We start from the raw sequence: 13,218 nt of genomic DNA, 5'->3' as shown, positions 1-13,218 counted from the left end.
TGCAGTTTAAAAGCCTGCATCTGTCATGACGTGTAAGAAGCACATTGTTATCATCATACTGACACCTAGCAGGGCCGCCATTACTGCTGTGGCGAGTCACAGTCTCTCGGTTTCACCTGCTGCTTAACCGTATGAACAGCAGCACGAGTAACATTTGCAAATGTTGTAGATTAAATTAAATCATCAGCTGGGAAGCTCCACTCCTACGAATACAGATACCGATCAAATCACGCCTACTTTGTGGTCGTTAGATTGCCTTAATTAGGCAACTAAGGTGAAAATTCACAGTAAATCCTCCAGTTTATTGAATTAATTTAAACTGTGCGCCAAACATGGCCCTTGAATTGTCTTAGCTCATTAATAATACCAACGTTGCACTTATTATTTGCAATAGGTACACTATTCGTGTGTATGGTGACTGTGAGTCATTGCTCAACTCTGCAGTTACTCAGCCTCTTTTAAACATTTTAGCTCATTATTTTGGTGTATTGGACTTTGGCTTTACACCTCAGAGCTTCATCATCAGTCATGTTTTCCAGCTGCAGCAGGAGGAGGCTGCTTTTAGGAAAATAACATTGTAGATAAACCTACTGTTAAACCTCTCTGTCCCGCACTGAATTTCAAGAAAAAAAATGAACTTAGGGGGAATTATGCTGCACAAATAATTTCCCCAGGACTGGGCAAGCCCAAGCAAAGCTAAGTGAAGATTTAATGTTCAACAGGAAGCCACAAATCCACTAAAGAAAAGCTGGTGTTGCTCAGATAGTATGTCGTGTGCTGGGTTATCCCTCGTTTTGCAAGTGGTCAGAAACGCGCATGTTTTAACACACATACATAAGAAGTTTAATGACTGTTGCATCTCCCTGTTTTGGCAGAGTATCAGAGCATCAGGTCTCGTCCTGCTGGAGGCCATCCTCTGTGGGGCTCTGCTTCTCTACTTTCCGGTAAGCCTGAGAGACTTGTGACTGTGTGCTGATAACGCAAATGTTTGCTTTGACTGAAGGCTGGCGCTCAGCTTGACCTTAAGTTCACACGGAATCAGAATCAGAGATCAGAACAAAGTTTAATCTCTGTGGCAGCACCTCAGAGCTGTCTTGTCAAACACAGCCCAAGACTCAGTCCATAAATCATATTCTGGTGTTTGACGCCTGGATGGAGCTGTGACAAGCAGGTTTCTCATGCCAAACATCCCGGAGCTTGTCTTTTTATGGCCTCCTGTTAACTGTACACAGAGCTGGCCAATGAACCCAGCAACCTGTCACCATCTGTTTAGCTGCCTCACATCTATTCAGAGCTGCACATAGATAAAAAACATTACATTTTAGGGGAATTTCTGTCCTTTTACCTCAATTAGTTTCTTTTCACAGTGTTTTTAAATGATCATTATTACACTGCTGAGTACTAAGGTCTTTAATTCATGATGTATTCTTATTCTTAAATTCTTGAATTAATTACTAAGCTTTTGCTACAGCCTGCCAGCTTGCCATGAGCTACTGAACTACTGAACTCCTTCACTCTCTTTGATAGTCAGTGATGGATCACTTTTCATGCAAAAACATCTAAATCTGTATTTATTAGCTTTACTTTTCTTTTTGCTTTTCTTCATTAACTAAAGCAAGCAACTAAATACATTCATCCATTCATGCAATAGAATTATAACTGAACTTAATGAATAGAATTGATGTATTGAGGAAAATTATCATGAGATGAATCAAAGATAGAAACGATGATTACTTGCAGCCGGACTTAAACGCCGGAAGACCAGAGTGACCAAAAAGACAAGAATGCACTTCTACATTATGACAGTGTTAGGTCTAAAATATACTTTGATTTAAACCTCACACTCATGTTTGCCACCACCTGTGTCGTCTTTGTCAGCATAATTGTTCACATACTTTCCAGTGAAGTATGCCCGTTACTGTGAGATTCCACTGGGCGGCACTTCAGCAAACAATGGCTGTACAAAACTTCCAGATTTGCAGGCTGTTTGATGGGGCTGAGCGATTTTATCGATACTGCGATATATATCAATATTTTGTTTCCTGATAAAGTTTTGATTTTTCAGCTGCTAGTATTGATTTTTTAAATAAATTTTTTTAGCAAGCTTTATTGAAAAGTCAGACGTTACAATTAAGTTGTCCTTCCAGTTCAAAGGACGGACAACCAGTCCAATCAGCGACGATTCATGTCAAATCACTCTGTCCCTTTAAAATCTTTCAGAAAATTATGTGTATGAAACCGTATTGAATCGAATCGTATGAAATCGTATCGTATCGCTGAATGCCGTGTATCGTTTCCTATCGTGAGATTAGTGTATCGCTACAGCCCTAATGTATGACCACAGAAATGAATATTAAGTGGATTAATATTTGCTGATGGGAAGATAATGGCAGAAAAAGCTGCAGCTGTTGGATTTCTGGGGACATTTTCCCCCGACACTGCCTCCACCAGACACCTCAATATTTAATCTTCTGTATGTGCAGCGCTAATTTCTAAGGATATGCAGAACTGATGTTCTGAACAGATGCAGGATCCATGAGGTATAGTCATCATTAACTTGAGCACATATGATTAAGAGCAAGTGAGCTTGCTTACAGTAAGCTGCAGGCTGAAAAGTGTACAGATAAAGTCTTCCACATTCCCGTACTGTGATACAGCTTTTGTTGTGCTTGTGATGACAAGACAACTTGTGTTGCTGTCTGTTTATGACTCAAGCAGAAACGCCTGTAAGGAGGAAGGAGAGTTTTGGCAAATTTTCCCTCCCACTCACAGTTTCACCTTTCTTTTTTGCTCTCATCTGCAGATGGTTAAGGTCAGAGAAGTATGCATTAGCTAGTAAAGCAAATCGAAAGTAATCTTTGAAAAGCGAGGAAAACAGAGAAAGCTCTTCTTCAGGAATCCCTTTAATCTGTGGGAGAACCTAGGACATTATATCATAACCAGGAAAACGTTGGCTCAGGTGAGGAGTCTGTTCTGCTGGAACAAACGTTGTGATATTTGACATATTAGAGGAAGTTTTTTCTTTAGTATCCGTTCACCTTCACACTATACCAATACTAACTGGTAGCGGTTCCCACCATGTCATGCAATCACTGTCCAACACAGAACAACCTCTTGCTTTAGAACTGTTATCCCACAGTTTCTCTTCCTGGTTCCTGCCATGCGTTTACTGGTGAAACTGGACTATTTCTGTGACAGTTTTGGATCAGTTTCTTTTCATTTTTATTCCATTGGGAATATTTACAGAAGCTGCAGACTTCATGACAGACTGAGGCTTTATAAACACGAACTGGACGAACATAAAGTGTAACACAGCAGATCTGTGTAATCTACATCAGTGAAAATCAATTCAGTTTGATCAGTGACATTTTTTTCCAACTTCTGTGGCACCTCATTATTTCTGCAGGTGATTACACTCACACAACCATCGATTTACCTGAAACCACCATTATGTCCTCTTTGGCGCTTGGGGAATTAGATAATTGCAATTTAGTTGCAATCACACAGAGCTATATGCTTCATGAAGCAGTACAAAATAAACATAATTAAAGGCAGCTGATTTAGAGTCGGCTAATCAATGCAATTTGCTGCAACAAGGTCCTAGAAAGTAATAACGTTTGAAATTTGCAGAATGAAAGCGAGCCTGGGAGTCAGGTTATTGCTTAGTGAATGAATGAACAGCAGATGATATTCCTGTGTCCAGCTGGTGTAGTGATGGCAGCCAGAGCTAAAAATAGAAGGCTTGTAAAAAGATTGTGCTTTACTTTGTAGGTTATTTCAGAGCTGTGAAATAAATGCAGTGGAATTCAGTTTGATCGTTCTGCTCCGTTATACAGGAATGGTCACTGTGAATGTGACTGCTCTTGCTTTGATGATATAATATCTTGGCTCGATCATGTGAAAATGGCATCTCCCTGCGTTTTACTGTGCAACACACAAGATTGATGTGCACCCTGATGGATTTGCATGTCTTCCTTGTGAATCCCACACAAGCTGAGGCTGCGAGGTGAGACGCTTCTAAATATAGATTCAGAAATATTCTGCCACCGCTGCTGCTTCTATTCTAAATAATTCCACTGTTATTAAGCAGCAGGACATGCATCCGGCTCCCATGGAATTCTGCTTTGTGAAGTAATGCAATTCTTTCCCCCCTTTTCTCTTTCTCTCTGTCACATATAATAACTTGAGCCCCCCTGCTTTGAAATTAAACGGGCGGAGGGAGGAACAGGCAGTGCAGAAGGAGAAGGAGCCTAAGCCAGAGATTTCCATCTGGTTATGCAGATGAAAGAGGGGGAGAGCATTCACACTTTTGTGATTCAGAATGTGATACCTGGATGAACCTGTCAGTGCTGTGTCTGTTTGTGGCTTTTACGAATGCTTTGGTGAGATTTAGATTGAGGTAATGTGACAGAATTTAGATTAGAATAGCTTTTTGTCATTTCAGATGCCATCAGCTCTTTCAGTCAAGTACAACTTCATGGATCAGCAGCTTGTAGAACCACTTTGAGCTGCAATAACTTAGAATTAAGCAATTGTTTTCAGTATGAAGCATCAGTCTCTCATCTTGCTGTTGAGGAATTTTGTCCCAGTCTTTACTGAAATGTGGCCTCAGCTCACTGAGGTTTGCAGCATTGGTTTCTGCACAGCTCTCTGAAGGTCCCACCACAGCATTTCAGTCAGGCTGAGGTCTGGACTCTGACTGTGTGAAAAAGAAAAGAATCAAGGTGTTGCAATGGTCCATTCTGTTGTAGATCTGCTGCTGTGTTTGGGATCATTGTCCTGTTGATGAGCCAGTTTCAGCCCAGCTTTAGCTGTGGGACAGATGGCCTCACATTTGACTCTAGAATACTTTGGTATCCAGAGGAGTTCATGGTGGACTCAGTGACTGCAAGGTGCCCAGGTCCTGTGGCTGCAGAACCAGCCCAGATCATCAGCCCTCCACCACCGTGCTTGACAGCTGGTATGAGGTGTTTGTGCTGATATGCTGTGTTTGGTTTCCTCCAAACGTGCTGCGGTGCATTATGACCAAACATCTCCACTTTGGTCTGGTCTGTCCAAAGGACATTGTTCCAGAAGTCTTGTGCTTTGTTCAGACACAGCTTTGCAAACTTAAACTTTGCTGCCATGGTGAAAACAGGACTGACAGCATAAATAACAGAACATATTTGGGGTCTTGAATATCAGTTTAAATATTCTAGTATTTGGACTGTGTGAAGAATTGAGTAAAAAATACTGATACTATAGTGGACCAATAAAACTATGTTAGTTCCTCTCATCGACCGGCAACATTTAGCAGTCAAATCCTCAATGAATGAGTAATTTGCAACACAAATAGCTGGGAAGCTACAGTGCCCCAACATAGACAGAGAAATTGCAGCCATAGCTCAGGTAAGAAAATGGCCGTCCATCAAATGGAAGGTTGTCGGATGCTTTGATCAAACTATATTACCTCCTCTGGGTCCCTCACTTGCAAGATGTTAGGATAAAATCTGAATAAATATAAAAGAAAGTACAACCATTTGAGAGCTCAGTTTGCCTTTATGCTATTCTACACCAAAAAAAAAAAATTAGATCATAGTTGTATGCAATAAATATGATAAAAACAGAACATTGAATAAACACACTCACATCATTTCATGCTTTAAAGCAGGAGGCAAACATCTCACCTGAAATGGATATATATGCAGAGTTAAGGAAATCTCCCAGATATATGTTGTTTAAAATGCACAGTAATATGTAGGTTTGTTAATTGCACGTAAACACACCCTGTGAGGCTCATCCTACCATCTGTTTGCGCACCAGTGCAGTTTGCCCCAGAGACTGCTTGAAGTGATCATCTCCTCCTGCATTATCCCTCCTGTGTGACATGTCACACCTCCTGCTCTGCTGTTTGCACATTAAAAAGCATCAATGCACATGTGAAAGTAGTATTTTACTATTTAGTATTTGGTGCTTCTTGTTGACAAGATTTTCCTTGCACTTAATTTTACAGTTTCATTGCATAACAATAATTTAATTTAATGATATATTATTTGGAAGATCGAACTAAGAATACCTTGTATTCTAATGAGAAAGCAACACTGAAGGTACAATTGTGAGACTGAGACTAAACCGATTGATTATGGCTTAAATAGACTAACAGTAAATGCTGTTAGACCACACTGACCACAACAATGGGAGGTTTTTGCGATGCTATAATGCTGACTGCTTTTCTATCCCTGTTTTTTATGCACTTCTTCAATATATATTCTAATTTTTCACATAAAACTAAAAAACAAAAAGTAATTCCAAAGTGTGGAATTGGATTGCACCAAGCATCATTCTACCATGGATCTTAATATTGAACGGTAGCAGAATTAAATGCATATTAATCCCCCCCCCTGGTAATAAACTGAGCTACATTATTTGGGAAACTACACCTTAATGGCTGCTAACAGACGCACTGCCACACAAACTCTTCAGCTAAGCAGTTCTGTTTTTCTAGCTGAGCAGAGGACTTGATGAGAGTCCTTGTCTTTCCACCTGTTCAGGCTCAATACTGTCCTAAGGCCAAGCTGGACCAAGGTGCCACCTCAGCCCAGATCGGGGCAGACCGACAGGGGGCTAATGAGAAACAGTATGACCAGGAGATAATGTATCCTGACCTGACAGGCCATGAAACACAGTCTGCCAGCTCTGCTCTGCCTTCTATCCAAACTGCTCTGACACTTTCCGTTTGACTTAAGTAGATCTGAAGAGTTGTTGTGAGCACGAGCAGCCCTCCCTTCATACTCCACTTCCTTTTCTCCTTCTGATAAATCCTGAGGATTCTCTCAAAACATACAGCCACTAAGTCAAGGGTGCACTCCTGCAGCTGAGGGGTTCTTTCAACTTGAGCGGAGGTCTAGAAAGTATCAGATACTAGAAAAAACCAAGATGGGAACATCACATTTAGGCTGTCTCTTCGTGTCCAAGAAAATGGGAATATCTCTCAGGATCTAGCTGGTGATGAAGGGGAAAGGGAGTTGTGGGAGGCGGGTGAGACTTGGCTCCAGTCTTGCCTGCACAGAGGCCAAGCTGGATGTAATTTACACTCAGCCCACCTCAGGGAGTAGCAGGAGCAGAAGAAACCATTACCTTCCTCCAGAAAGCTGCCCTTCCCATGTGGCAGGGGGTGTCAGCTTTCATATAAAAATGGATCCATTGCTATTACAACACCCCACTTCTCCCACTGGCGTTCAGTCTGTCTCACCCACACTGAAGGTGTTCAGACAAGGAAGGAGAAGAAGGAGAGGATGACCACAAAATGCGGGGCCTCGGCAAACCGGATGGCTGTGATTTTTTTCATGTCAAAACATTAAAAGCAGAACAAAAGGCTTTGTTGTGACAGAATGATTCCCGAGGAGGCAGCATCCCATTCTCTCCTCAGATGGAGTCAGACACAATAAAAGGCCGAGAGTAATTTTTGAAGAAATTGTGATGACAAAAGGCTACAATTCAGCACTGTCTGTTCTTTTAACTCGTACTCACTAATGTGGCAGGCTTTTTTTTGGCTTGAGTTGTTTTTCATGACAGAAAATGTACGCGTTAATGACAACAGATGACTGTAAATGTCACTCTTTATTGGATGAGGTAAAGACACGTATCTCAAGCACCTTTAGAGCAGCTCCTTTCATGACAGAAAGTGTATCTCAGAGACCTACAGAGATGCTCTTGCTTACATGAGGATTTTGATGTTTGACATCTCACAACATCAATCATGATACCAGCGCTGGACATCTCGCAAAATGACAATGATCACGTTTGACATCATTCATCGGGTCAGGGCAGGAACAAGCTTCCATGGAAAAGACCACAGATTCAACATTTTCCATTGTCCTTTTCCTCTTCACTTGCACTCACAGATAGTTAAGATTAGGACATACGAATACATGGTAAACCTGCATGGTTACGGTTAAAATTGTGAGCAAATATCATACATTTTCAGGTGATTCTGGGCTCAGAATTCAGCTGTATTAGATGAAGAAGTAGCACGAAAGCTTTTGAAATAAAACAAATCCCATTACTGTTAATTATTACTCATTTATTAATTCATTTAAAAACAGGGCAGGAGAGTTGCAGGTGAGGTGGAGCTCATTTATTCATTTCATGGCATCAAAATAGATGCTTAGGTAATCAATATCCTGCGGGACCCTGACCTCCACAGGAAGTGGGATCTGTCGTGCTCTGAAACATTTGCATTTTTATTGTCTGCACATCACAACTTGATTACATGCTGTTGTCTCTCCTCTGCTAACTGCATCATTCTAATAAAAGAATCCGCCCACTTCCTTTTCAGAAGTAATATTTGCAGAATATCTCCTTCTTGCCCTACGGTGGGAGCCAATTATCTAAAGTGTCCTAGCATGAAATGATTTGTGATCCTCTGTGGAGTTTGGGTTTTCTACCATCTGCACTTGATGCCTTTGGGGACTGTTTGAGTTTCGATGACATTAGGCGCGTTCCCACTGTAGGAACCTTTTGCAGTTCCCATAACCTTTTCAGGAATAGGGCCGTTTTTTTCATGCATTCGGACATACAGGAACTCTGGACCACGGCCCTCAGTTCCTAGAACCATTTTAGCTCCTTCTCCGAGGCAGGGTCTTTTCTGGTTCCATAGCAACACACTCCTCATAGCAAGGTGTTTGGTGGTTGGTAGCTCCGCCCCTTGTCTGAAATGTTTACTCATACGACACGGACCCAACCGGCGCCTGTTTAATAAGTTAAACTCAGACGTCGTCTCCTTTGTCTGCGGCGCTCTGCTCTCCTTCTTTCCTTCATGAAACAAAGAAGTATCGCCCGCTGCTGGATTCTCCGTCTCCTGACTCTCGCTGTGCGCTCTTCCAGCCTCCATCTTAGACGCCTGACGTGATCGTCCATGATTAATATCACCGTCATGCAGACCATGAACACGGTGGCCTCCTCGCTCTCCATGTTAGCTTCTTGGTGCTGTTGTTTTGTTTTCCTCTCTCCTTACTTTTCGCGGGTTTTGTTTTGTTGTTGAGTGGCACTACAGTAACACGTCACAGTCGCAGACGGTTGCGTCACATCAGTCTCAACCAAGGTCCCCGACTTATGTGCGAATGCAAAATGAAACGGTTCCCCTGGGGAAGGGCAGTTCTTAGAACTGCGTTCTTCGAACTCTCTGTCCGAATGTGCCTAATAGTTAGGCACTACTCCTGGCTCTGTTTACTGGTTAGTTACCGGACTAAACCCGGCTCCAGTTGAGGTCAAACTGACTGTACTGTGTGTTTCAAACCTGCCTCAGTACATTTAAAACCTTTCAAAGTTTATTTGAAGTGCCACTATTTTTCTGGAGATGAGAGACACTACATGGTGCCTTGAAAATAAATACTTGTCATAATTCCAGGCTAAAGGGACTCAAATCTGAATGATATCAGCACATATCAGCACTAGATAGGATATTTATCCGATATGTGGCTATACAACATGAGTGAGGAAGCTCACATTGAATTTCATGCAGTTTTTTGCTTATATACATAGATAAAAACACGTGTTGGTTGTCATTAACGTATGACCATGTGCCAATTAAACCTTCAGTGTCAAACCTTTATAGTTAAGAAGTAGATACTCAGTTTTAACTTGAGTAATTGATGAAGAATCTCATAGATTTTTAATTAGAGGCAGATAAAGAAACTGAAAAAACAAGAAATATCTGTCCCCAGAGCCAAAACTGATCTGGGAAAAGTGACATTTAAACATGTTGGTTCCTTTGCTTGGAATCAGCTTCAAAACCATTTGAATTTAACCCGTTATGAAAAGACCTGAACGTTGTTTTTCCAGAGATCTCAGCTTTTAAAAGGCTGTTTTCTACAAGGCCCTGAACTGAACTGTTAATTCAAGGTTAAAAGAAGGAAATCTGCATACTGTCACAACCGGTGTAGGGGGGTTGTGCGTGACGGGGATGAGGTAGGACCCAGATACAGAATTTAAAGAAAAAAGCTTGATTTACAAAAAAGGAACAAAAAGCGCGGCTGAGACAGATCTCAATACATCTAAACTGTGACAAAAAAAAAAGAAAGCAAAGCTATGGCTGTGGAAAAACGAGAGGCAAAACCTGACCTGACAAATCTGAAAACCATGAAGCACGTTGCGTGAAGGTGAAGATTTTTGCACTGAACTGAGGGAATCTGGAAACTAAAGTACTGTGGGGAGGTAATTGGGGATGAAGTGCATCTGTGAAAACAAAGACAGGTGACTTGAATGAACCTAATGACGTGACAAGGAAAAATATGGCAAAAAAACATTGAGTCAAAAATAAACCTAAAACCTGAAAACAAAACCCAAGACAAGACATGACACATACTTTGTAAGGATGAATGAAGTGAAGGATAATCACCTGGTTCCAGTTTGTATCATAAGATTCCACTACATCCTAAGGTGCTCCTTTGGCCAAACTTTAGATAACCATCTTAAAATGATGTGTTGAAGTGGATCAAAGCCAAATGCATCCAAACAAAAGGTTCTCTTATGGTGCTCATAAACTTTGAAACTGTGTGAAAGAATGATGGAAGCACAACAAACCTCCAGCTAGCGTAGAGGTCGATCGGCGCTCTCTGGAAAACTGCTGCTCGTACCACAGCTGGCCGGCGTGCGTCAATAACAACGGGGCCACTGAATCTGTGTGTGGAGCCAGCTGGTGGAAGCTGAAACGAGAGCTGATTAGCTTCAAAAGATAACTACAAATTAAGTGACTGAGTTTTGATTCAATGAGCTAGAGTGTTAGCAGATGAATCTTTCTCTTTTACCAGCACCTTATTTCACAGTTCAAGATAAATCATTGGATCGCGTTAATTTGAATGAGGTTTACTGAAGCACCGTACCTGTTGTTATTCTCTGCCCTGCAGTACTTCCCCGTTTAATCACTGCTGTTTAAATAATCTGTTTAGTTGTGCGGCTGAATGTCACCTCTTTTCACGCATGTCCCCTTTCTTTTTGTGTCTAAATGCATTTCTTCTTCTTTTTTAATTGCATGATACAATATCATGAAAAATTCTGCCATAAATGCTCACATGTTAAAAGACAGAATACATCACAGCAATGCCACACAGCTTCACAATTCCCTGGACTGATGAAGTGTTGTATGAGCAGTGAATCCTCTAATGTAAAAGTCTTTTGGCAGAGAGACAGGAAGGAGGCCAAATTCCAGAAGCAGTGTGTGAAAAACTAAGTGCACCCTCACTGCTGTGTGAGTGTAAGTAGCAGCCAGGTGCTGTCAATAAAGTGCACTTTATTAATTGATCATCAGTCAGTGTGAGCACCCCTATAAAAGCAGAAGTTTTGGGAGTTTGCTGGTGTGGAGCATCCAGGTGAGTGTTAACACGATGCCAAGGAGGAAAGAATCAGCAACTGTTGCTGCCCATCAATCTGGGAAGGGTTATAAGGCCATTTCCAAACTATCTGGAGTCCATCATTCCACAGAGAGAAAGATTATTCACAAGTGGAAAACATTCAGGACAGCTGTCAATCTTCCCAGGAGTGGACGTCCCAGCAAGTTCACCCCAAGGTGAAAAAGCCCAGAGCTACATCTCAGACTCTACAGGCCTCAGTTAGCATGTTAAAGGTTAAAGGTCATGACAGCACAGTTAGAAAAAGACTGAACAAGGATGGCTTGTTTGGAAGGGCTGCAGGAGAAAGCCTCTTCTCTCTAAAAAGAACATGGCAGCACAGCTTAGGTTTGCAAAGCTGCATCTGAACAAAGCACAAGACTTCTGGAACAATGTCCTTTGGACAGACCAGACCAAAGTGGAGATGTTTGGTCCTAATGCACAGCAGCACGTTTGGAGGAAACCAAACACAGCATATCAGCACAAACACCTCATACCAGCTGTCAAGCACGGTGGTGGAGGGCTGATGATCTGGGCTGGTTCTGCAGCCACAGGACCTGGGCACCTTGCAGTCACTGAGTTCACCATCAACTCCTCTGGATACCAAAATATTTCAGAGTCAAATGTGAGGCCATCTGTCCCACAGTTAAAGCTTGGCTGAAACTGGCTCATCAACAGGACAAAGATCCCAAACACAGCAGCAGATCTACAACAGAATGTGTGAAAAAGAAAAGAATCGAGGTGTTGTAATGGTCCAGTCAGAGTCCAGACCTCAGCCTGACTGAAATGCTGTGGTGGGACCTTCAGAGAGCTGTGCATAAACCAATGCTGCAAACCTCAATGAGCTGAAGCAACATTGGACAGAAAAGTGGACTGGAAATCTTCCACAACTATGTTAGAGGCTAATGGTGCCATACAGAAACACAGTTACATAAAGTTATTGCTGGTGAAGGAGGTTCTACAAGCTGCTGAGTCATGGAGTGGACGTAGTTACTCACATAACTTAGTTATTTATCATGAATAATTACTCCTTTAAGGTAAGGGAGGGGTCTGTCCAGGGCAGATGGTCAGTGAGAAATGATTTAATACTTTAAAGAAACTGAAGCCTATTCTAGAGGATAAAACAAGCCACAGAAGAGTGCCTCTGTCAGCACTCCTACTCTTACAAAAAAAACCAAAAACAACTGACTTTAATCATCGGGAGGTAAGAGGGCTGCACTCCGCTGGAACCCAGAGGAACAAGGCCTGAGATTAGTTGATAATTGTCTCCTCAATATTGATGTCCATTAGAATTGTACACAGAACCAAGAGCCTGTCACGTGCGCTGTTGCATGCACATACACACATTCGAGGGTAGCATTTGATCCCTTTAGTTTCCCCTCAGCACTGAATCCAGATGCCCAGCACTTAGCATCGATTATTAATGGAAGGTTTCAGAAGCAAAGCAGGGCAGAAACTGATCTTACTCTTTATGTGCGCTGGCATTAAGAGAAACCTGTCAGAGGATCAGGGCTAGACGCTTCCCAGAAACCCCGACTGATGGAAAGTGCACCGCCAGAAGGACCTGTGTGATGAATTTGTGCACAGCATCGTGAGATCTCAGGGTCAAGGGAAAATGATCATATAACTGAGCTTATTTTTGCTCTAACATATTAGTTTTGGTCAGAGAATAGGTGAAGACGCAAGGGGCTGGAGATACATCTTGTTGTATCAGATGAAATGAAGAAAGCTGAAGGAAGGTGACAAACGAATTTGTCTTACAGTGAGTGATCCTGAATTCTTTAACCCTTAAGGAGTCTGTGTCCATGTCAGCGTTTAATTGATTTTTCGGCAACTGAACCACACACAGAAA

At 41.9% G+C, this 13,218-nt stretch overlaps 3 protein-coding genes across 4 annotated transcripts in view; 1 reads left to right on the top strand and 2 right to left on the bottom strand.

Moving 5' to 3' along the window:
- nell3 (NELL (neural EGFL like) family member 3) overlaps positions 1 to 13,218 on the bottom strand; it is a 217,275-nt gene that overhangs the window by 42,040 nt on the left and 162,017 nt on the right. The window lies entirely within an intron of this gene.
- The window catches only part of LOC140284746 (apolipoprotein D-like), a 251,193-nt gene that overhangs the window by 177,810 nt on the left and 60,165 nt on the right, over positions 1 to 13,218 (bottom strand). The gene's annotated exons all lie outside the window — the stretch shown is intronic.
- The window catches only part of gpr158a (G protein-coupled receptor 158a), a 76,546-nt gene that overhangs the window by 43,839 nt on the left and 19,489 nt on the right, over positions 1 to 13,218 (top strand). For both annotated transcript variants that reach the window (XM_072378715.1, XM_072378714.1), the window contains exon 5: positions 876 to 944. In XM_072378715.1, the coding sequence (XP_072234816.1) occupies positions 876 to 944 (69 nt within the window). The remainder of the gene's footprint in view (positions 1 to 875; positions 945 to 13,218) is intronic.

Source organism: Leuresthes tenuis, unplaced genomic scaffold (genome assembly GCF_036924035.1).
Source record: "Leuresthes tenuis unplaced genomic scaffold, fLeuTen1.0.hap1 SCAF_24, whole genome shotgun sequence".
Classification (NCBI taxonomy): Eukaryota; Metazoa; Chordata; class Actinopteri; order Atheriniformes; family Atherinopsidae; genus Leuresthes; species Leuresthes tenuis.
The sequence above is the reverse complement of the archived record's forward strand: the minus strand, read 5'-3'. Positions and strand labels throughout refer to the sequence as shown.